Source organism: Denticeps clupeoides, chromosome 19 (genome assembly GCF_900700375.1).
Source record: "Denticeps clupeoides chromosome 19, fDenClu1.1, whole genome shotgun sequence".
Classification (NCBI taxonomy): domain Eukaryota; kingdom Metazoa; phylum Chordata; class Actinopteri; order Clupeiformes; family Denticipitidae; genus Denticeps; species Denticeps clupeoides.
Genome location: NC_041725.1, coordinates 5,840,596 through 5,865,407, shown reverse-complemented (window position 1 = coordinate 5,865,407; position 24,812 = coordinate 5,840,596). Strand labels below are relative to the sequence as shown.

At 43.2% G+C, this 24,812-nt stretch overlaps 4 protein-coding genes across 6 annotated transcripts; 2 read left to right on the top strand and 2 right to left on the bottom strand.

Annotated features, from left to right (window-relative positions):
• Positions 1-930: 930 nt before the first annotated feature.
• Positions 931-6,650, bottom strand: LOC114769610 (uncharacterized). The gene is made up of 12 exons (XM_028962797.1): positions 6,515-6,650; positions 5,644-5,978; positions 4,635-4,775; positions 4,435-4,537; positions 4,155-4,345; positions 3,244-3,317; positions 2,914-2,979; positions 2,755-2,810; positions 2,501-2,681; positions 2,085-2,189; positions 1,615-1,656; positions 931-1,305 (listed from the first exon to the last, which is right to left on the bottom strand). Exons 2-12 carry the CDS (start codon positions 5,969-5,971, stop codon positions 931-933), a joined length of 1,662 nt encoding a protein of 553 aa, XP_028818630.1. The 5' UTR covers positions 5,972-5,978; positions 6,515-6,650.
• Positions 6,651-7,281: 631 nt separating this feature from the next.
• ppm1na (protein phosphatase, Mg2+/Mn2+ dependent, 1Na (putative)) lies at positions 7,282-12,335 on the bottom strand. Its single transcript, XM_028962541.1, has 6 exons — positions 11,630-12,335; positions 10,344-10,915; positions 8,575-8,692; positions 8,157-8,271; positions 7,946-8,009; positions 7,282-7,811 (listed from the first exon to the last, which is right to left on the bottom strand). Exons 1-6 carry the CDS (start codon positions 12,027-12,029, stop codon positions 7,782-7,784), a joined length of 1,299 nt encoding a protein of 432 aa, XP_028818374.1. The 5' UTR covers positions 12,030-12,335; the 3' UTR covers positions 7,282-7,781.
• Positions 12,336-13,805: 1,470 nt separating this feature from the next.
• Positions 13,806-18,064, top strand: LOC114769757 (uncharacterized). Of its 2 annotated transcripts, none has more exons than XM_028963071.1 (5): positions 13,806-14,212; positions 15,996-16,049; positions 16,328-16,864; positions 17,359-17,535; positions 17,945-18,064. In XM_028963071.1, the coding sequence occupies exons 1-5, from the start codon at positions 14,182-14,184 to the stop codon at positions 17,974-17,976; spliced, it is 831 nt and encodes a 276-aa protein (XP_028818904.1). In that variant the 5' UTR covers positions 13,806-14,181; the 3' UTR covers positions 17,977-18,064. The 2 variants fall into 2 exon arrangements, with proteins under 2 accessions (XP_028818904.1, XP_028818903.1); XM_028963070.1 differs by having other exon boundaries at positions 17,861-17,977.
• A 690-nt stretch (positions 18,065-18,754) lies between these two features.
• On the top strand, positions 18,755-24,503 carry LOC114769758 (reticulon-2-like). 2 transcript variants are annotated; one of them, XM_028963072.1, is made up of 7 exons: positions 18,755-18,887; positions 20,819-21,026; positions 21,109-21,247; positions 22,424-22,493; positions 22,686-22,732; positions 23,147-23,205; positions 23,893-24,503. In XM_028963072.1, the coding sequence occupies exons 1-7, from the start codon at positions 18,875-18,877 to the stop codon at positions 24,056-24,058; spliced, it is 702 nt and encodes a 233-aa protein (XP_028818905.1). In that variant the 5' UTR covers positions 18,755-18,874; the 3' UTR covers positions 24,059-24,503. The 2 variants fall into 2 exon arrangements, with proteins under 2 accessions (XP_028818905.1, XP_028818906.1); XM_028963073.1 differs by having other exon boundaries at positions 23,873-24,503.
• The last annotated feature ends 309 nt before the right edge of the window (positions 24,504-24,812 follow it).

The following is a 24,812-nucleotide window of genomic DNA, read 5'->3' as shown; positions in this document are numbered from 1 at the left end:
CAGCATAGGACTACTGATGAAGAGATTTTTCAATATTTCCATATCAGGCGAGCTTCCCACCGCCATTCCTACATAAAACCTCCGTCTTTTAATACGGAAACTGAGGTAAGTAAACAGGGAGGAATTACAGGGCAAACTAACTTCAACATTTTAAATCCGATATACCAGCGTTTAGATTCAGGCTGCACACACAGAGTTTATTCTCTTCTATTTTACACTCGTCGCTGCCTGTCTCTGGTGCCGTTTTAACGTGTAAAATCTGTACCAGCTACACCGGGTTCATCATAAACTCAACTCACTATAGAGCACAATCAGCCACAGGGACGATTTTATACAAATTACAGAGCGGTTTAGCGTGTTTAATTTAAGACACAAAGGTTCTGCTAACTTTATACATTAATGTATAAAATAGAATAAACTTTGTGTGTGCAGCCTGAATCTAAACGTTGCATGGCGCGCTGGGATCGGGCAGCGCTGGTTTATCGGATTTAAAATGCTGAAGTTAGTTTGCCCTGTAATTCCTCCCTGTTTACTTACCTCAGTTTCCTTATTAATGGACGGAGGTTGTAGGTAGGAATGGCGGTGGGAAGCTCGCCTGTTTCGGTCAGTGCGGATGCTTGATGAATAAGCAGCTACTGTCGCTGCATTAGGTCTTCCACGGTGAAACAATGAATTAAATCTCTCTGCTGAATGCTGGTAGAATTATTAGCAGTGTTACTGCAAGCATTAGCCAGAGCGTTTATTATGTCGTCGCTGCTTAAATCTGCTGCGACTGGGTTTGGTGCAGAATCACTCGTGTGAGGAACAATTCACCTGTTTAGCGAACCCTAACCCTAACCCTAACCCTAACATTCTCAAAATGGTGCCAACGGCTTGGTGACGTCAGATTTCATTCCATGTATTCAGACTTTCATTCCATAAATTCAGACTTCAGGCCGAAAACCGTTCAGTCTCAAACAGCTTAATGACAACGGCTTCTTGAGGTTCCAACCTCAATGTCTCCAGGGAGATGGATCCCATGCGACCCATCTCAGTGCTGGCCACAAAGATCCCCGATGTTGGAATGGCCAGCAGCCAATCGGGATTCAGGAAACGGGATTCGGATCCCAGGTTCAACACCACCAGAAAGTGAACGCACCCCCAGGATCGTAAGAACGCCAGAGGTGGTGGAGAAGATGGCGAAGGAGTGGAAGAAACGTTTGAGTGTGTGCCATTGAAGGGGAGCGGCATTAAGCTGCCAAAGAGCAGAGCCTCCTCTCGAGACCGGCAGCTCGTCAGAGATTTCAGGAGAGCCATCTCGGAATGCTGAGGGGGAAGAAAGGAGAGAAATTACGTACAAGTATGGATCAACAAAGGGGGAAAATTACTTTTAAAAAATTAAACATTTATGAACTCAGTAGTCTCAATGGTCTATATATGGATAAGCGAACCCCTTTCTTTTCTCAAAGGGACACTTAACAAAGCAGTCCAAAGGAAACAAACCGAGGAACATTTATCCAGTTGAACATTTGACAGACAACATGTCTTTCTTTCTGTGAGTATGGTATATATATTGTTATATTATTATTATTTAAAGCACATGACCATGTACTGCTTTATCATATAAATACATACCTCCTCCAGACTCATTCGAGACCCAGAGTCTGCTGAATCATTCTACATGGAGAAAAGTGAAGTGCAAATTGTTTATTACTCCCTGCCAGCATTGTCGGGGAAGGATTATAGGAATCGACCTGAAATTATAGAATGAATTAACTTTTTTGTTTTGTTTAGTTTTTTTATTAGAAAAAATGGCACCCCAATCAGTCAGATCTTCACTGTTAAACATCACACTACATGGGGCACTGGTGGCCTAGCGGGTAAGGAAATGGACCCGTAATCAGAAGGTTGCCACTGACGTCCCACTGATTGCCACCAAGGTGCCACTGAGCAAAGCACCGTCCCCACACACTGCTCCCCGGGCGCCTGTCATGGGTGCCCACTGCTCACCAAGGGTGATGGTTAAATGCAGAGGACACATTTCGTCATGTCACCGTGTATAACATTGACAATCACTTCATTTCAACAAATATTGAGCAGCTCACCTGGAAGATGCTGAGGTCTTCATCCTCAATCACAGGAGTTCCAGGCATCGTCATCAACAGGAAGATAACTGTTCTCCGAAGCTCAATAGATACCTCTCCTCCTAGCTGTGGTGGAACACACACACAGTTTAATTAATCAGAGACAGACAGATTTTCATAACATTCCTAACAATATTCGCTATTATACATTAATTTGCAAACATAGCAAGGAGGAATAGAACATATTATGTTAATAATGAATATTCAGTCAATGACAGGTGTTAATATTAACTGTTGTATTACTAACATTAATTGTTGTAAGAATAATGAAATAATAAATATTTATTATTATTATTTCACATCCCAATATCGATAATTATTTTGTGCACTGCCAAGACTTACTCTAATCAAAAGCTCCAGTGAAACATGCTGCCTACCGTCCAGCTAGGCCAGCCTGGAAGTGGACTCTGCAGGACGGTCACCACGGCACTGGCCACCTCCTGCGCTGACAGAAGGTCACCAGAAGAGGGCAGCAGGGCCTTCGTGACCAGATCTGGCAGAGGGCTGGAGACATTGAGAGCTGAAAGGGTGTCTCTGGTCTGTCTCAGCATCAAGATCCTGCTCCCACAGGCACACGGCAACAGTATGTCAATGTGTCTCGAAGATCAACAATGACCAAAAAAAATCTTGCCTTTCGTCATCTTTTGTGCTGAACTCCTGGAACAATGTTCTCCATTCAGTCATTGTCTGAAATACACAAAATATTGCATTTCAGCTGTTATTATTATTATTTTAATTGTATTTTTAAAAGCTGAAATAACCAAAACAAAATGTGAATTTAAGATTTTACCTCCTCTGAGTAAGCTGGATCTGTGTCACATATTCCAAACCCAGAGACACCTTCTTTCAACCAGTGCTGGGAAAATATAATTTAAAAAAAATTGCATGTCTAATCATTTAAACTAAACAAAGTGGAGATTGTTTAACTACACCTTATATTGGGGGCCCAGCAACTATGTCAGAAAAAAAAATGCTATATTTATGAATATTTTCATTTGGTTAATATCCCCATGGGTTCACAACAGTGAGTTTCAATGCAGTATAATGTTTTAGGTTCCAAATGACCTCATGCAAAGACACAATTAAACATGCACAGAAGTTATAGATATGCTGTAAATACCTGAATATACGCAGTCAAGCCTTCTGTGCCATTGTTAGTGGCCAACTCACAAAGATCCAACAGCACTTTCAGACCTATAATTGAATGATTAAAGATTATTTTCGCAAATTTATATTTTGATCAAATCTTACTTTAAAATAATCTGAAGGTAAATTAACCTTCATTATGGCATTTTTTTTATTGTATGACTGCTATGGAAATTTGTGACTACTCATATTTGCATAAATTGGTAGTCATATGCTCAGTTAAATGGAGTGATCAGGTTTTAGAAGCTATTCCTATTAAACTACAGTCATGGTCAAAGGTCCAAGACATACATAAAACATCAGGGCAATAGTGTATTTTTTGATGACTTAAACAACTGTTCTCTTTCAGTAAGAGTCGTCGAGAAGCTGCTGACCGAACAGTCAGTATTCCTACTAGAAATTCCACTGGCTTCCTTGGCAAAATCAGCAGGGATCTGTCATGGATCTGGTCCAGTATCAGTTCACTGTCAGTTCCTTAGGCAGTATAACAAAATTCTGAGAGCAGGATGCCTTCACCACCATGCTTGGTACAATGTTTGGTACCCCCGCATGCACCTTTGCGGGGCGTTAAAATTGCTTGACTCTGGACAGTGATACTGGTGAGCCAGCAGAAACCAGACCTGTTTCTGTGACCATTGGACTGCATCAGACCATCCAGACCCCACTGCCTTCCACCTGAGGGAGACACCACTGACATGTGTGCGATGCATGTGAAAAGCATGTGAACATTTGTCACACAACGTAATAAAAAAAAGCTAAATATTAAAGCATGGTATAAATATTACACGTATTTCTTGCTGTGGGTCCAAAGCCCCGGTAAATGTCAGGGTTGTGTCAGGAAGTAACATTTTTGCCTGGGGGAGGTCAGGAGGCGCATTAGCACACATGACAGAAGAGGCTGGAGATGCAGGAGGGCTGGGGAGTGAGGGGCATGGGCGCTTAGGCTGGCGTGAGAGGGCAGGGGGCTCGGTAGGGCTTTGGTGTGGGGGCACAGTGGGACCGCATGGCAGTGGTAGAACACACGGCGGAATGGGCAGTACAGCAAGCAGGCGAAGGAGAAATCTTCAGGCAGGGGTCTGCAACGGCAAAAGCAAAGGAGCAAAGGGATTGAGCCGAGATGGCATCGGTAGGCGGGCGAGAGTTCGGCAACATTGATATACAATACGGCAGGCAGACGAGGACAGAAGGCAGGAAAAGAAGGTGAAAAAGCGTCAAAACCACAATGATGGCCGCCGAGTATTTACAGAGGAAGCCGACCCCCTCCTCGTCTGTTTTCGGGGTGGTCGGCCATGAGGAGGTTAAGGGGTGGAATGGGAACAGTGACAGAAATAGCAACATATAGACAATGTTCACGATAGAAATAACCTGCTTTGTGGCTCTCGGTGAGAAGCTGCTGGAACTGGAACACGGTGCTGACATTTTGCCTGTTCTCCGTCAGATTTAGCCCCTCCAAAACCAACACCCCAAAGCCCAGGGACTTGAGGTAGGACAGATGTTCAGCCATGTCTACAACAATGAAATTACTGAAGACTGGCAACTCAAAACTGGCATTCAATACAATCATGCATGAACGAATTAAAATTCAAAACTCCTGTTGTTTCCTTCAAGGCCTAAATCATACCGAGAGCTCAAATTTATAATGTGATACTTTCTGTGAAAGTAGGAACAATCGAAAATCATCATCGTGGTGTGCCGTAGTGACATAGTGAAGTTACCGGAGATATTCCACAGTATGGGATATACAAATTTTCACATTTTTAATTTGTTAATTTGTTAAAAAAAAAACAGACTAATTAAATTGCACATTTGCAACAATTTGAATCAGGATGGTGCCTGATGCATCCGGGCACTTGGCAGACAGAATGCAAGCGTGTTGCTTCACGCTTCTCCATTTACAAATAGCGTAAATGCGAAATGCTAAAGATGTAAATGTAGTGTAATGTAATGTAAATGAAACATACATAAGATGCTCGGCTGATTGTCTTTATTTAAGGATTCTTTTAGCTTTTATATTTTATTTTTGCATCCATATCATCGGCCAGGCCCAACACAGCGGCTTTAATTTAACGTGTTAAATATTATTTAGCAACTAACGAGTTAAATTTGGCAGCCTTAGTCATAATACAACCGCTGTATTAAATGAGACTGACACGGAGTCGAGCTTTTTTTATGGGGTCAGACATAACATAAGACATATTACAAATATGATAAAAATATCATTATTTTTATAAAATAAATTTGATACATTTATTGGCACGTTTAATTTTGATACATTTATTTGCCTCATTTTCAGCTTATTCTCATCCTTCAGTGTACCTTCAGTGTATAATAACGGAATTGTGCGCAAGTTTTAATACTCTTCTACGGCACTCACCGCCGATACCCGGGTCCTCCATCACCTCCAGCTGTACCCGGTAGAAGAGCTCCTTCTGCCACCACAGCAGCGGCGCGCCCACGGGCCTCGGGCTGCGGACGATGACGGCCACGGCGGCGCCCAACATGCACAGCCAGGCCAGCCAGAAGAACAGGACCAGGCGAGAGCGAAAGCTCCTCCAGGCCGGCCCACCCGCGACCAGCTCCAGCTCTTCCTTGTTCATGGGCCGCCACCTGCGGGACTCGGGTTGGGCCCCCGGCTCTGGGATCAGGAGCGGGGACGTTTCCAACACCACCAGGCCCGGATCGCCATCGTTCTTCAGAGGCATCTTCTCCCTGGAACCGACAGCAGCTGACATCTAACGCTGGTGATAACCATGATCACAACCGCTCCAGGCATCTTCTAGAATTTACTACAATTTACCTTTATGAAAATGTGACCCGATGAGCCGGTTGAAAACGCGTATGCCTCTTTCAAATACTTTTAGGGACAGTTTGCATTCAATTCGAACAAAACCAAACTCAAGCCATTTTTAATCAAAAAGGGACAGGGCATTAGAAAAACACATAATTCACCTGTATCTGTGGAAACTTTTTGGCTGCTTTATATTTGAAGATTTCTTTTCACAATAACAAAAAAAATTATAATATTTCAGCTTTCTTTGAACTTAGCAGGAAGGTGCATAAATAATTATTCTATATATATGTACTGTATATATATAGTAAACAGGTGTACTACATACATCCTTATCTTACCAAACTAAAACTAACACACTGGATGTAGCTCGATTTAGATAAAAAAATCAGTTGAATAAAAATGAAAATGATATCTTGTTGAGTAGTGAAATACCGTATATAACCATGAAACTTACCCCCCTTCGCTGCTTCTGATTGTCTACTCCAACGTCCAGATTCTTTCTGAGCCCCAACAACGTTTCTCTCCAATCTATATGTGCTTCTGTTTTTTTTTCCCCGTCTTTGAAAGTAAATAGGTAATGGGGTCATCCCCGTAATTAGTAATGGGGTGTAACCAGTTTCACACTTTAGTTGGAGATTCTGCAAATGTTATAGTCTGCTGGGTCATGTCTTGCTCTTAATAAGGAGAGGAGGAGTCCCCCTGTGACTGACTGATGGCATTCAAGTAGCACGTATTCTATGAACGGAGAAACTAAACGGTACTGCTGTCCCATAGAGATTTTAATCTCTGTCTTCAATCTTAGTAAAGGGAAGTGGCTTCTGTCACACTTGTCCATCGAGCCGGCCCTTTTCTCTTTTATACCGACCATATCTCCTGGCCCACATTAGCACCTTGTCCACCTCGTTTTGTGAACAGTGCCGTAATCTCCGTTTCATAGTTAAACCGTAACCTCTATTCTGTACAATATTAAGCATGGTATATTACCATTAATGCAGCAGAGGGTTGGATGACCTACAGCAATAAGCCATTTGGCAGCATTAAGTGATTAAGAGAAAAACAAGGACTGGTATAATGTTTTGGGTCTTAAAGATTTATTGGATTGTGGGGGGAGAAAAAGTTCGTAGGAGTAGCCATCAATTGTTATCACTTGTTACTACCAGCCAACCATCAGAATATTTCTGGTATTGAAATATATATTGAGATGGAAAACAAGGAAACCCGTTCTGTTCCAAAATGAACACTTTATTCTGTGAGTGTGTGGGAACAGTGCGTGAATTCTTCTATTGGTTTCTTTCTCTCCTTCTGCCACTGTAGAATTCTAAGGTGTGACGCCAATGGTCATGTGTGTGTCTTTCCAAGAGAGCCAGGTACTGTCTGTTTTCGCGTGGCCGTGTAAAGTATGTGCATGTGTGTCGCAAAACACACCCCAGCCCGCAGTTCATATGTACCAGCAACGCGTGCTAGCTCAAACCCAACAGGTAGGCTAAGATCCCAAAAGGTCAGACGTCACAAAGCCAGGCACCGTATTTTAAGACAAGCTTGTTTTCCGGACAGACGCTGTGGAAACATGATAGCAAAATGCATCTGTCAATAATGTCCTTCATGCCAGGTCTCTTCCATTTTCATTGCGGTGTTTTGCTGTCTGACTGGACACATGTTGAGTGCCAAAATCTATTTTTGTCGCTATGGTGATCGCGGTTATGCCTCCAAGGGAACCTCCCCTAGTTGGAATCCTCCGAGCCTCCAGTATCCTGTAACAGAAAGTTAATAAGATGACCACTGTTACCCACACTTTTTTCTGTGACCAAACTGTGTTCACGTCACATTTAAAAAACACATTTTTATTGGTTTAAAATTTACTGCGGTTATTTTCAAACATACTCACCATTGGTTCTGCTTGCCTGTATTCTGCTGTGAGCTTCTGATAGGCTGCAATTACGCAGTCTCTTCTACAGAAAAACACACAGCACATTTAACAAGGGTACTGATCAGTTACAGACCCCTCATTACAGCACTATCGGTTCATTCTAAATCAAATAAAACACACGCCATGCAAGTTTACATGCAGCATGCTCTGCTGCAGTAGCTCCACTCACTTGCTTATTATACCGCCCCCTGGAGGTAAGCCAGGTATGTCTTCTGTGGCCAGGAACCTCAGAACATACAGCAGGTCAGGCTCCTTATCTCTAGACTGCAGTATTTGAAGAATCTCTGCAAAAAAAGATGGAGAAAAAGATTGTATTTATTTATTATTTATTTATTAGATGATTGATTGGTTTATTGTTTATTATTTATTAATTAGATGATCACAAGGAAGTGATAAAAAGTACATCCCACAAAATATTTTAGTGATTACTAATATTTACGCATTCCTAAATTCATGGGGGGTGTGCTAGCTCCTTTGGTGCATTTGGTGCAATCATTTAAAAATGAAAAAAAAATAATGATGAATATGTATATGTAATACTTTTCTTAATATCACTTGTGTGACTGTGTCAATGGAAGAGTAACTACCTGCGACTTTGACTTCAATAAGCTGCTCTAGCTCCGCCTCTTGCTGCAATGCCTCCGGGGACGGTTGTGGGGCTCCTGGAAGGCAGATGATGATGATACTCATGTTGTCCAGACTTCCCTGTAGAGGGAGACACAGAAGCAGAAAAAGAGCAGTTACAGACAAAGAAGGCATTACATACTTTCCTGGTTTCTTTTTTTTATTTCTTTGTTCAGAGTGTATGGGTTTTACTATGGATGATCTTTTCACTGATGGTGTAATTATTATTTACTTTAAATAATTAATTAAGTCTATTGGATGAGTAGATCTCCTGCATCATGGTTAATATGGCTCACACAGGGACAGATTTAGCCAAGGCCTAGATTCCCATTCTCTTCCACAGTCAGCTATTGCTATTGTATTAAAACACATATTTAAAATTAATAAAATAATGCAAATTATATTATTAAAAGATTAGTTCTGCAATCTGGATGCTTAAAATACTGATAATCCATCTGTCTACATGTCTGGTTTGGCAGAGGGTGAGTTCGAAGGATGTCAACAGCAGAGGTTGTCTGATGTCTGCTCACAGAAAAGGAGGGAAACAGAAGAGGACAGGAGGAGATGGGTTTAGTATGGAAGATTATAAGCACAAATATTCAAATAGAAATTAATTTGGCAATTGGCCATGCAATATTCAATCAGAGCATGCAATTGTCAATTCAGTATTCAGTTTGAGGTTGAATTGCACCCCTCGGATTTTCACACAAATTCATAAAACAAGCATAGTGATTAAATATGGACGTGCCGTAGATAGTGAAGGCTCGCCTTGCTGGTTTGACAGTTGGGAAGTGTTTCCATCCTCTCTTTTTTCTTTTAGTACCTGTAAATATCTGTTAATTTTAATATCTGTCAAGTAGTTCCCAATTCAGAATTGCATCTGTGCTGAGGTTATCAAAATGATATTTGTAAACATGAAATATATAAAATCCTAATAACACACCCAATAGGATAATAAACACTCTGTATAATCTTGTATATAGAATAAAGTTGTAAATCCTTTCAATCCTGTAAATCTTCTAACTCAATATCTATCATTTTTTTATTCAAAATACTTTGAAATGAACTAAGGATGGCATCAGCACTTTGCACTTTGAATTGCCAACTGAAAATGTAATATCAAATTACATGCTCTAATTGAATATTGCATTTCCAATTGCCAAATGAATTGCCTTTTGAATATTTGTGCTTATAATCTTCCGTAGTTTAGAGCCAAAATGATGAAGTCAGTGATTCCCATTGTCTCCTCCCTCTTTAAAACTAAACGGCCTGTTATATCTGAACTGCAACTGGTTAAAACGTTTCAAGGAACGTAAGGAGTTGAATTAGATTATAGATGTGCCGATGTGCCGTTAAATAAGTTTCAGGGGCTTAGCTCTAGACTGTCTCACACACACCCTTAATCCCCACCCTGCCTTGCTAAGGCTCTCCCTGGTAACACATAGCCTCTCGCTCTGCTAATCCACCTATTTAGAGAACAGGTCGTTCTTCGCACCTCAGCCAGGTCATCTCTGTGCGAAGACACACCGTCATAAGCCGAGGAGATACGACATTATGTAATGTTGCATAATAGGGATGTATCTAGGCCTTTGTTTAACTTCCTTTTTCCTGTCATCGTTGCTCTCTGCAATATTGCAAGCCTAGTTTTTTTTAAGTCATGTCTAGATCAGTAAGTGAAGGGATGGCTGGAAATGTCTCACGGCGGCTTTATGGATGCATAGACTAGAATCACCTTGTAGAGACAGAGGTCGACGACCTGGGTGCACACTTCCCTCAGGTCGTCGCACACCTGCAGCCGGTTGTGCACAAAGGCGCACAGGTCCTCATTGCCAATGGCGTCCCACACGCCATCGCAGGCCACCACCAGGAACTGATCCTCCGCCGAGCGCTCCAGCTCGTACACCTCCGGCTCAGGGGAGACCAGCTGCTCCGTCTGCGTACGCCACTCCACCTCCTTGAAGTTGAAGTCGCCCAGAGCGCGGGAGACGGCCAGGGAGCCGTTCACCCGCTGCAGGGTGACTGAGCCGCCAGCGTTCTGGATGCGCTCCTTCTCCCGTGGGTTGCACGGCTTGTGGTCCTCGGTGTAGAACACCACTTTGCTGTCGCGGCAGAGGAGGGCGCGCGAGTCTCCGCAGTTTATGAAGTAGACGTGGCGCGGGGAGATCATGACGGCGGCCGCCGTCGAGCCGCTGCGGTCCCAGTTCTGTGTCCGTGACACTGTGTGCATGTGTTGGTCAATGTCCAAGAAGCCTTGCCGGATGCCCTCTTTCACCTGCTCCGGATTCGCGTCCGTTTTAATGGCCCCTGGTGGTCGAGGAACATAAAACAGTGTTGGGAACATCTTACAGTCTTGTATTACAATCACTTGTGAGAAAACAATTTTATGAAACCTTCCTGAAAGCCAATAACCCTGGCACTGGGGACACAAGTGACAGTGTATTTCTTGGTGCCGGTCCCAAGCCTGAGTAAATGGAAGGGAATCCGACATATAATTTTTGCCAAGTCAGTTGATGGCAACCCGGCTGATGGGAACAGCCGATGGAAGGAGAAGGGGTTTTGAAAGCCAAGCCATTGGGATTTGCCTTCCTAGGCTCTGATAGATGAGCACGACTGATTCATTTCCTGTCTTGTTTGTCACATTCCAACGTGAGTGTAAAACCTTATGTAGACTCTGTCATTTTATTTAAGTCACGTGTTATATAAGACATGTACCTTTGGTGTAATGAAGGATTTTGCACACAGAAATGATACCCTCTTAACTAAAAAGAACAAAAAGTGTAACAAGTGATAAGGAGGAGCAGCAGGAGCACCTAAGCGATTTTGGTTTTATGGAATATTACAGATTTAATTGTATGACTTCTAGTCCTTCACATTTCACACCACTTGTTTTTTGTCACTCTCCATATATGGCAACTGAACCCACACACCTCCACTCAACTGCGCCATTTGACCAGTGGGTTGTTTTATAGGCCGCATGTAGAAAGCAGCCCACCGGCGCGGGCGGGATTAATGGGGTACCTGTAGCCAGGATGTAATCCAGCAGGTGGCGGGAGCAGTACTGTGCCACGGTGCTGCCCGCATGTCCGTCGAGGACGGCGAAGTAGCTCCAGTCTGGCATCTGGCTGCTCATTTCCGGCATGCAGGTGTGCGCGTCCTCCATGTGGGCGCGCCAGCCCTGCATGCCGGCCAGGGCGTAGGTCAGGCCCGAGTCTGACGATCCCTCCGCGGTGTTCTTGGTCAGGCTGGGCCGCTCCAGGTATGGGCTGGGCATGCCTTCCTCGTCGTCATCGTTGTCTTCGTCCTCCGCGGCCCTCTGTCCGCCCTTGAAAAAGAACGTCACTAACTTCTCGGTCTCGCGCACCAACTGGCGCAGGAAGGAGGGCACCTCTACGGTGCTGGCTCGCCGGGCGGTCCTCATGGCCCCCCGAAGGCGCTGGGCAACCTTCTTCCTCCGGGCGCTTCTCCTCCTCCTCCGCCTGTCACTCTTCAACAAGTCCAGTGCTTTTGCTCCGTCTTCCTCAGCCTCGGATGCAAAGTAATCTCTGCAGGCCTCCACTCCAGGAGAGAGCAGAAGTCTGTTCTAGATGCCCAGGGTGCGGTCCCACGCGTCCAGGCGCCTGTCCATTCCCTCATCCATTCTTAGTGCACTTATATAAGTGTTCAGTACTGGCACAGCTCTTCAGTTGCCGGTGGCTGAGTTTGATAAGGTCTGTGAGGTCACTCCTGCCTACCTGGCCAAGTCCCTCTTCTTTCGAGGGCTGTGATTGGTCCATCTATTTTGGTGTCCTCATTTCCAGACACATGCAGGGCCCGTGCTCAGCCTCCCCGGCCCCACCCATCTGTCTATCGCAACCTCGGAGGCTAATCTGGTCCTGGATTATGGAGCAAATTGGATGGATTAATCAAAGAAGCAATAAAGAGTCTTTTCTCTACCATGTTTATCACGTACATAACATTTATTTATATATAGCCATTGTGCATTTATGTTTTGTATATGTATATGATCTAAAGTGCTATGTAAAGTTTAAATGTTTGTGACCTATTTTGCATACTTTGATTAGTCTGATGTGGCAGGTATTGTGCATTTGATCTATTAATTGAAACTTTGACATCAGCAAGGCATTTGTCAATTTTTTGTGTTGTATTTGGTTTGAAAAGATTAAGACACGGCACCCTTGGGAAATGTATTGTGCCGTGTTTTAATCTTTTGTACCTCTGATGGGCTTTTCTTGTGTGCCTTTTTGTGTGCATGGTTTCTTTTCCAAATCTTATTACCTTGTGTATTTGGAGCACCTGGTGTCTGAAGCCCTGTTTCATAGGGGCTGGGCTGTCTAAATAGAACATTTGACACACTGGCCTTGATCCATTCATTAAAAAGAGGCTTTTCATGTGTCCCTTGGCCTGGCATGAGCCAGATTCTCATTTATTGCAACGCCAGTTCATTCAGGCCTTCATTGAAGCACAATGTGAGTCTAATATGGTGGTAAATATGGTGGTAGTAGCATAGTGGGTAACACACTTGCCAATAAACCAGAACTGTGTTAATTTAATAACTAAGATAGAAATAACTAATGCACCAGATATTCAACAAGCTTGAAGGTCACTTGTATAGATGGTATAAATCAGTAATAACAGATTAATAACACATAGGAGGCTTATATAAAGAGGAATCAAGTGGATAATTACTAAAATGACAGACGAGGCATAGGGATCAGGAGTTCAAAGGGAGGCACTACCTTCACAAAAGGTCATGTCCTGGTTATTTCACACAGTGCATCTTTTTTTTTTTCTAAACAAGAATATTAATTATAATATAAATTATATTTTCTGTATAGTTCATTTAAATGCGTCTTTACTTTGTCTATGTACTGTATTTATTCTAAATTAAAAATATATGTAATTTTTGAAAATGTTGCTCTGCACAGTATTTATGCATGTTTGACATTTAACAGTGAGCAGCCTTTGTTGGCCGCCTCCTTGTAAGGGCTGAAGTCGTAGGATGATTTAGCTCTGGACCCATGCGATCTATTAGAACCCCCCTGTGAACCCTCCAGACTCCACATAAACACACTATTTCACAGGCCGGCCGGCCGCCCTACCCCACACCCTGCCAAGCCCACCCCACTTTAACAAAGCTCTGTGCTCCCTCCTCCTGGCGGAAGGAGGATCCACACCGTGCCGCAGCACTGCTTTTCTGATGCAGAAAATGTAGCTGAGCGGCTGCAGGTGGGAAAATGTGGAACTCAGCAAATCGTTACGTGCACACACCGACCCTGCTGCTGCTGCTGATGCTCCCCTGCAGTCGTGCTGTCGACGGAGAGAGAGAGAGAGAGAGCGAGACTGGGGGAGAGAGAGAGAGAGACAGGGAGGGGCCGGCTGAAACCAGGAAAGGGGGAGGCGACGGAGCAGGAGATGGAGAAACAGCGGTGTGCGGGATGAACAAAAAGGAATAGAGAGGGAGGGAGGGACGGAAGGGGAGGAGGAGGATGGTGACGGAGTCCGAGCGAGAGACGCAGAAGGAACCCGGGGGGACTCCAGGCTGAATGGATCCAGCGGTGCCCTGATGGAGCATGGGTCAGGTTCTAGGATTTTCCCACTGCAGTAGGTGCCTCTTTTGTCTGCTGCATCTGTCCACCCTCCACATCACATCTTCCCATCTCACTCTTCCTCAGTCTGGGTTTCTTTCTCTCTGTAAGGTTATGAAAGATTCCGGCAGAGTAAAATGTTGGAGGGCCTCATGATGGGGTGTCAGGCTCATGTTGGCACTCGGCCAGCATGATGTGTTGTTTGCAGTCTGCATGTCTTTGTGTGTTGTTTGGCTTTGAGAGCTGATGGAAGGACCGCAGTAAGCATGGTATTCCTGCCATAGCCGACATTAACCACCCATCTTTTGGTTTTGGTATGTCTCTGTATTATTCATCCATGAGTTTGTGTTTGTGTCTGTGTGTCTGGTCCCCACAAAGTGGCCTCGGCTGCTTCTGGATGATGGATTAGCGCATGTTGGGCTAATGTTGTTGTTAAGGCCTCTCCCTTGCTTTTGTGATGAGGATATCCATTAGCATTCTCAATAGGTTAACTCCTCATAATAGAAGATCCATGTAACAATGAAATACAATTTACGTGGAAGTTCCATTTTAACTTTGCTGTTTTTCTATGCAAAACTATCAGGGCACCACAAATCAATTAACCTTCCTTTAAGTCCCATAAGAATTACATCTGACTTCTTTGTGCCATTTGAAATGCTCCACCCTGTAGCGCATAATGTTTAAATTCTTGAAAATGTGCAGCATGTGTAGCGTTTGTAAGTTTTGTTTAGATTGTGATCTGTCTGGGGCAAACAGCTTCGAAATATGATTAATTAAAGCAGGTAACACTCGTGTTAAACCACCATTATCATAGTAATTCACAGATCAATAAAATTCTTGTTATAAGGTTAAGATAATTAAGTTCACACTGTTTATGTATACAAGACATGTTATATTTGAGAAAACAACAAAGGTTTAGGGTCATTTAGAAATGTCTCTCATAGGAAACAATGGTTTGGTGCATTGAAAAGGACATGAAATGAGTGAAAACAGGCATTGTTCATGTTGTAAATGACTCTGGTGGCTGGAAATGTCTGTTGATGAAGGAATATCTGACATGTAGAGAAGAACTTTATCAGCAACAATTAGTCTTGCCTTCCAATGGAATGCTGTGTTCGTTAACCCAAGTGAGTCACTTTAAAAGCTTCAATAATTATTAGAAACCCTTTTGCAGTTATCTTAGTGACAAATTGACACTAAGAACAGTGCATCAGCAGATGTGGGTTCGAACACATCATTATGTCAATGGCTATTTCTTTTATTTCAATTCAAACACCCTCATCATTCATTGAGATGTTTTATCACTTTCAGATGTATAAAATTAAGAATATACTCCATGTTATTTACAAAAGGATTTAACATTCTCAAACCAAGAAATTTTTTGTGTGTAGTACATTAATATAGTCCATTATTTATATGAATATTGAATTTATATTGAATTAATATGAACACAAAGCAATATTCGGAATATTGCTGTGTGTACAATATAGTCCATATTTTGAGTCAGACAATGTGTGTAGATAATGTCCATATTTAGACAATATTACTGTGATGATTAGTTCAGTATGCACACATTTTATTTATTTGTTTATTTATTTATTTGTATTTTTGCTTAGTTCACTAGAAATAATGAACCCAGGACCTGTCCTGGCTTGGCTGAGTGCCATGAGGCAGAGAAGTGAAGGAATTGTTTCCCCACACTAAATAAATGAGTAAATGAATGAAGAATAAAACGTAGAATGTATAGGTTATAAATGGTACAGTGCAATTCTCATAAGTGTTTCTCTTTTTCATTTTAGAGGAGTTTGGCTCAGTCTCCTCCACCCCTGACTCCACTCCTCCTTGCACAGATGGTAAGGACAGCTGTGTCAAGGACACTGAATGTGCTCTAGGACATCCAAAGCTGTGGACAGCAGTTTGTTCTCATTACAGATATTATATTATTAGTCATTGCAAGATCTGTATGGAACATGAATGGGTTCAATTGAAATGTATGATCACCAAATTGTGCCACAAGTGCACTTAGGCTTCTGAATATTCATGCGCTTTGTTCCTCTGAGGTGCCTTGATGTTAAAGCTCGGCTGCTGTGATTCGTCTTTTTTTGTGCTGACTCTACTTCATTTCTGTAAGGTGGGAATGAGGAGTCAGACTTCCCAGAGCTGCAGACAGCACTGGAGTGGTCTGAGGATGAAGATGGTCCAGAGGATGAGGATGGCGGAGCCAGCAGCCCTTCGATATGGGGGACCCCCCGACAGAACTCCTTTGAACTCACTTTTTCTTACATTGCATTTGCTGAGACCGAGGGCTCCTCAAGGAGAGAAGGGGCATCAGCGGCTCGGCGGCGGGCCACGGGAACCAGGGGAGGACGCGCGTCCCTCAACCGTGTGGACACCGTGGAAACCCTCCTACTGCCAGATTCCCGCATGGGGGACTGGGACCCCCACTTCCTCTCGGGAGACGGCGAAGAGGGGGAGGGTGCAGAAGACAGCATGAGAGAGGAGAGAAGGACTAGAGAAGAGCAGCCTCCTATGGAGCTGCAGGCCCAACCATGGACAACACAGCCCTTTACACTCCGTCCTGAACAGGAAGTTCAGGTTGTAGCTACAGGAAGTGAGGCTAGAGAGGAGGAGGACCCCGACACTCCACCGGGCGTGGACAGCCAGTCAGGTATTACAGCACGTTTTACAATGTTTAACCTTATATTCCCAGTCATGTATCACAAAGCTAATGAATTTAGAATATTTTTAACCCTCTTATCCTATAGACAAGAAAAACCTAGAATCCCTCTCCTTGCCCTCAGCAGCATGTGACACTTTTCATGTCCAGTGACTATGAAATGATGGATGACACAGCCAGGACATGTTATTTCTGAATAATAACTCGATTGTATAATGAACCCAGAGGCTGTTGTCAGCCGAGGATGACTCAGATGATGTGACTGACCATGAAATATAAATTGCTCTGATGTGGGCTGCTGTGAGTCACATGTTGCATGTCCTGCATGTTCTGGCTGTCCTGCACAGGAGAGTTGATTATTATCATTATTGTATTAATAATATTAGGGCATGTGGACATTTTGCAAATGTTGAGTCAGAAAATAAGTTAAGTTCCCGGATGCCTGATGATGTCATAATGACGTCACACTGACCCCTCGTCTGCAGCACTACCACTTCCAGAGTCTGAGCCTGCTGTTGCCTCGGAAACCGCATCATATAGTGAGGGGGCATTATGCATGCTACCATGTCCCATTGGTCAGAACACTCAGGAGGAAGCGACCAGGGACCAGTGGTTTTCTACAATCAACCTGTCAGAGGGGACTTTGTCCCACTATGAAGCAGGTAGGCAGATCCAAGAAGTCCATATTTTTTTCTGAGCAGGTTTGGGACCCTTTATGTTGCTTTTATGACATTTTTTGGTATTGATATCCCTAGGCTAATCCATAACTCAGCTGTCAGTCCAAACTCTGTATACTTTTTTCTCAATCTAATTGGTGTGCACAATAGATGTATACTGAACAAGTGTAACAACATGAGCAGGCGCTTGTCTATAACCTGCCCCAACATGAAGGCTCTGAGTCGTGTGTGTGTGTGTGTGTGTGTGTGTCCCTAACTCTTTCCCTTTATCTTTCTCTTCACCTTGGCAATACGTACATCCACTTTTTAGAAATTCTGTTATTCCAACGGTCATGTCTTCCATCTATTGATTATCTTATCTGCTTTCTCCTCATGTGCTCCCTCCCTCTGTCAGTCTGTCTACTTTATCCCCCCGGCATACATTAAACATTTATTTTAGGCTTTGCAAGCACTCTCATTTCGCATATCTAGTTCATGTATCTGATGACCTAATCCAGAGTATGTAACAACAGGATGAGTAGGATTAGGTGTTCAGGGAGACATTGTTAGAAGCAGGATTTGTGAGGATCCAACTTTCTGGGTTTTTTCTGTGTAGACCAGCACTTCCTACATCAATGCATCAATACTCCAAATAGAAAGAAAGCATATCACTCTCATCATGACGACTCTCTAGTTTCACTGCTAAAGATTAAGTATCCTGTCATGTCTCCATGGCGACAGCCCTCCGGGATCGAGTGATTCCGTTAATGGCTTGGGGGAGCAAGGTCTTTATGTCAGGACTGACACATGCTGACACAGAACATACAGCTGGGAGACTGGGCTTGAACGCCGCAAGTTAGATTGGGCTTTCAGTCAAAATGCACGTGATGCGGTGGTGAGAATTTGAACGGTGTGGTACCTGATGAAAACGTTGCAGATCTTAACCCACTTCTTTTTAATGTATGGCTTTATTTCAAATGATTAATAGAAGTCAAAGTTCAGACAGACCTTTCTGCAGAGCACCCCATTTTACAGAATCCACTGCGTCCACTGATTACATTCAGAATGATGTAGATTTTAGTTTAGTTTTTGCTTTGGTTGGATAGTGTACAAGCTTCTGTACAGGCTGTGTTTAGATGTACAAATGTGTGTGTGTTTGTGTGTGTGAGAGAGAGAGACATAATTGGGGGTGGATGCAACTGGAGTATTTTTGGCCATTGGGTCTCCATACTGCTGACTGGGAAGGAGGAACAGCCCTGGGGTCCAGGCACAACACAGACAGGGAGCTGAAGGGAGAAAAGGAAGAGAGTGAGACGGAGGGAGCAGCACCTAAGTTGTCGCCCAAATGGCCAGTAAAGGTGAGATGCCAGGCAAAAACAAACTCTGTGTGACATTCTGATGTCTCTGCATATATTGTTGAGTTGGTCTCTGTCCCAGCAGTATCATATGATCGTCTGCGAGCTGCGGCACATTGCTGCCCACTTGGATGTTGCCAAATAAAATCGACTTTTTGGTGCTTCTTCTTGTAATAGTTGTGGTCTGTTCGACCTCTGTTGAGACTTGCTGGATTAAAAATACAATGTTTTGGTGGATTTCGGAGCATGGAGCGACAACACTAAACCCAGCAGGTTTGGGTTAGTGTTATTTTGAGAGGAAGGGCTACTTGTTATTGAGTTCAGTTTGTGTTCTTCAGACTTGTCAACCTGTTCAATTGCAGGTCGGTTTTCAGGAACAGAGCATGCCGCTCGCGGTAGTAGAAACGCCGAGCAGAGCTCCGTGCATGTGCAGTACACGTCATCCCTCCCCACTCCGGCTAAAGTTAGCCACCGCTGGTGCCACCTGTTGTGACAATGAGCAGGTGGGTGCCCGAATGGTGTCATTACAGCTTATAAATAGCCCACCTGCTCCCCAGATTGGGGATAACCCATGAACCAGGCAACTGATAAATGCTGTAATATATAAACACTACAAAGTTAAAAAGTACAAAAAATGTGTTGTTGGGAAGTGAAATGGATCTTTTCACATTTCTGAAGGTGTAACAAATTTTTGATCTGAAAGTGAAGTGATTGTCATTGTGATACGCTGCGGCACAGCACACAGTGACACAACAAAATGTGTCCTGGTGAGCAGTGGGCAGCCATGACAGGCACCTGGGGAGCAGTGTGTGGGGACGGTGCTTGGCTCAGTGGCACCTCAGCGGATCGTGATTCGAACTGGCAAACTTCCAATTACGGGGCCGCTTCCTTGCCCCTCACTGACTAATGGGTGTTCATGTTAAGGATATATAGCTTCCAGCTAAGGAGACCAGCAATAGCGCTCTGATTCTAAAAGTGTCAATTAAATAGTTTTGTGAGTGGTGGTTAGTGATTTGTCCTCACACCTCTATGGTTGTGAGTTTAAATCCCGCCTCAGACCTTGTGTGTTCAGAGTTTACATGTCGGTGCAGGTTTATTTAAGGGTTCTCTTGTTTCTGGCAACTCTGAATTGCTCACTCTACCCTGAAATGGGGTCCCTATCTGGAAAATTTTGGACATTTTTCTTTCCTGGACAAATCATCACCAACCCTGCACTGAAAAATCACCAATTGCAGGCTTACTCTACCCTGAAACCAATTGCAGGTTTACTCTACTTTCCCCACTCGCCTAGTGTTTTTCCTTGTGTGCAGATGGGTCAGGTGTGGAGGGTGTCAAATGCCCATTGAGACATACTGTGCATGATTTTGGGCTATATAAGAAATAAACATTGTTGTTGGTGTTGAATTGTCCAGCGAGTGTGTGAGAGGATGCTGTGTGTGTGTGTATGTGTGTGTGTTCTGCGGCCACGACCAGGATGGTTCCAGGATGGGCTCCGACAGCCGCAACCCTGAGTAGGACTGAGTGGTAATGGAAAGTGAGAAAAGTGTCCTTCCCCACCTCATATAAACTCAGTTGTTTTTTGTGGACCTTTTGCCAAGCCTCATGCTCTGCTGTCTCAGCCAAGCAGAATTCTTTCAGTGTGTGCTTGTGAGTGTGTGTGGGCCCTCTTGCCCTTTCAGCCCGCTCCCTAAAATGGCCACCACTTAAGCCCTTTCTCACAGCTGTAAGGCCTCTTCTGCCCCTGAGCAATGATTTTCTTCTGTATGTACTTCAAAGTTCTCTCCTTTCTTTGTATCCCTTCTTACTACAGATCTGTCTTTGACCTTTGACACGCTCAATATTTTTCTACAATCAGCATTCCACAGATTCGCTTTTCATTTATCCTCCTTCACAGATCCCATTTTAACTATGTCTGTTGCTCTATTTCTGTTCAGTGATGGACCTGTTGTACTGGAAGGACACCGAGAGGACAGGCCTGGTGTTTACAGGGCTGGTGGTGGCTCTTCTCTCCCTGTTCCAGCTCAGCATCATCACCGTGTTCTCCACCCTGGCGCTGGCCATCATGTGTTTCACAATCTCCGTCCGGGTCTACTACGGCCTGCTTCACGCCATCCAGTGGGGCGACGGAGTGCACCCCTTCCAGTGAGTTCTCAGTTCTGGAGACCATCTGTACTATTTGACTGATTGTTGTACCTCTTCTCTTTTTTTTAACCCCCCTGCTCAGGTCCTACCTGGACCTGGACGTCAGTTTCAGTGGAGATGAGGCTAATCGATACATACAGAGGGCCATACTCCTCACCTGCTCGGCAGTCGATGCTGTGAAGCGACTCTTTTTTGTCAGCAGTCTCTGCGACTCGCTCAAGGTACTTCACTTTCTTTACTTTCACCCATTGCTGAAATATCAGCTCAGCGTAGCACAGAGGTCTGTCAGAATGGAGAATTTCAGCACAACCCTGAAAAGGCCTTCAGAGTTTATTAAGGCCACTGATAACCACGGTTGGTTTATAAGGCAGAGCACAACTGACGTTGCAGTCAGAATTTTATTCATTAGGGCTTCATCTGTTCCGGTTTCTCCCTAATGGCATATTTACTGTACAATTCAGAAACAGCGAGAGCCAATTTAAAGAGGACCACTGACCTATTTAAACCTGGCATCAGGTTTGCTTTCTGTTCATTCCTTTTTCTGCCCTTTCTCTGGCTGTTGTATTACTGTTGAATGATTAGTCGTGGTCTCCCTTGCTTTAAGACACAAACAGACCCACAGACAAACAATTGTGATGGAGCATAGAAATGCATTTTAATTAGTTTAATTCACCTGATGGAAGATTACTTGGAAATGTAATTTTTTATAATTACAAGTTACCCGATTTAAAATGTAATAGTGTTACTATTTCAAAATAAATTAAAATCATTATAATTTTAATAAAGATAATACAATAAACATTACTGTAGTGATGCTGTTTGCTGCTTATAGTTAGCCTGTCAGTTAAAATTAAAATGGTCTTATGAAATCTTGAAATTAAATAAGTGTGTCCATTGAGTCTAGAGTTGAGTTCATAAATATAGATTTTTTTTTTTTGCTGTTGTTGTGTTATTTCGGCAGATTTTTGTGCTGTTTGGCTCATCATTGACATCTTGGGACTCCAGTTCCAGTAAAAGAATTGACTCTGCATTCTCACTACTGTAGGGATATGACATCATACACACATCATGACATACAGAGCAGAATTTGCTACCAGCTCCAGACAGCTTCACTACCCCATTGAACTGCAGCATGACCTGGATGGTATGTGACATGGCTGGTACTCTGCCAAGTGAGACAGGAGAAGGGGTTCGCTCGCCCTGTCCGAAAAAAGGGGGTCTCGGGTTTCGGCATGAACTGGGGAGAAATAATGTCAGCAACCCCTTCACTGCAGAGTCTGCTCACATTCATCATTATAAATTTAGCCACATATTAATCATTTAAATGACAGATTTTCCCGACTTCGGATCTCACGATGACTGAGAGAAAGATGAAATGCCTCTTGCTTTGTTTTCAGTTCCTGCTGCTAATGTACCTGGTGACGTACCTGGGAAATCTGTGCAATGGCCTTACCCTGCTGATCACTGGTAAGGCTTATGTAAGACGGCCGTAATCCACAGACAGCCGCCCATTCATTAAGGCCCATTTATTCTGGGGGGAGATTTACAGACTGCATTATGGCAATTTCTGATAAATGGCAAATTATTTGCTCTCTTTTGGAGGAATAATAAATATATACAAAAACAGAGTGTGACTGCTTCTCTACTGCTGTTCCCCAGGGGTGATTGCAGTGTTCTCTCTTCCAGTGTTCTACAAGCAGCACCAGGTAAATCAGACTTGTCTAAAAGATGTACATTTAATTTATTGCCGTTAGATATATATAGATATATATATATATACACCTCATTTTTAAACTAGGTTAACCCATCAGTGTTGTTGGTGTGTGTCTGGGGCGTCTTTCTTAAGCATTTGGCTGTTTAATCAAACCAAAACTGACAGTCCAAGCTGTCCAAGTGTTCAGCGTTTTTTCAGATGCTTATTTTCAGATCATCTTATTATGAACCTTTACTGATTAGTATTTGCTCTGGATTTCTTTCATGTTCATGGTTTGTCCTTGTCGTGATAGGGACTGTCATTTTAAAGGTTTGCTAATTACTGGTCTTTCCTACGTCAGCATACGTGTACACTTACAGCCTTGCTCAGCATCCGTGGCTTATGGTGCTATCTGCTGCAATTTCAGGAGAAAGTGGACAGCGTTGTTGCTGCAGTGCGGGCCCACACTGAGAACATCAAGGACATGTGAGTGTATATCTCTCCCTTCTGGCTGAACGGAGTAATGCTCTCCAACTGAGAGAGGCTGAATATTGTCACAAAAGATTTTTTTTTTATTACTGTCTGGATTCATATACTGCAGTGATAGTATGCTTCAGATATCCATCCAACAAACGTGGAAGAGATTAACCTGCGTTTCCTTAAGGGTCCGTTTATTGACTTGCATTATTAAAATCCGGAAGGGTAGTGGCAAAAATCCAACTGTAAGAAATGGAAAGTTGAAATCAGTTATGTTTAGTAGTGAAATAAAAGCCTTTCCATATGTGCTATACAACAAGAACATAGGAGATTGGAACAGTTTTATTGAAAGTGCCAAAGCCGGATCTGTACTTACTTCAGGAAAATTCTGTGGCAATAAATACAACTCACCTTACTACTATTACTAATCTACTAAGTGTGCTCGTCCTGGTGGCACAGATACACTGCTAGATGGCCAGATGGCAGGAATCATTGGGGTTTTGTTGAGAAAGAAGCTTCAGGCACCACAGTAATTCATGTGCCATTGATATTAAAATATGAAACATTGCAGAAAATAAAAGTAAGTTAACAGGTTACATTATCTGATGTTTTTAGTCCTTCCAATTGTCTGCTTCATACTCATCTCATTGTCCACTGCCTCCCATCTCTATCACAGCCTTTATCGTCTGTCCCAAGGTGGAGGCATCAGCCCCGACTCCACCCCTGGCGGTGCCAAACCCAAGGTCAAGTGACCAAAATGAGGAGCCGTGAGGGAGAGAGGAGGAGCTACAGGCTGTCACTCAGATGTCTTAATCAGCAGTCTGTGTTCGGGCTCTCAGTGTCATTTGCAGGAGTCGTATAATTTTAATGGGTCTACTTTTATTTTTATCCCACTGGGTAGTTGCAGTTTGGTTCAGACTGAACGTTTGGAAAAATTGATTAGCAGGAGATACTTAAAATAGGTTTATGAAAGGTTTTCACTAGATTGAACACTGGGCTGCTCATAACTGGCTCTAGTGACCCACAGTGACCCCTGAACAAACAGAACAGAGGAACATGTTGACCTTTGTGTGAAGATGTCTGAGTGCAACGCTGGATTGTGCCTGGTCCCAAAAGTGGAATGGAACCTACGTGAGCCCAGGACCAGAGGTTGCCTAGACAGCCTTTGTTCATGGCAGTCTGCAGCATTTACAGTATCAGGACTGTGTGTGTGTGTGTGTGTGTGTGTGCACATGAGTTTCTGAATGAACTTTTGTTGTGTTAAGACGTCCAATCACTGAACCTGTTATTAAAAATACACTATATTATTTTCCTACATTTATGTTTTCTTTTTCCACCATGTATTAAACATGTTAGCAAGTAAAGCTTCTATCAGAAAGCCTTTGGACAGCAAAAACATTTCAACCCTACACTGACCTATATATTATTTTTAACTGAGCATGTGTCACACAAAAAAAAAGACAAAAACAGTAAAAACTTTTTTTATGATTTCTATGTCTATGATTTCAAATGTCTGTTAGAATGAATGACTGCATCATGAGAATATTTAGAGATATATTGAGAGTATGCTGGAAACCATATAACATTTATTGATATTCATAGGAATACATTGTAGT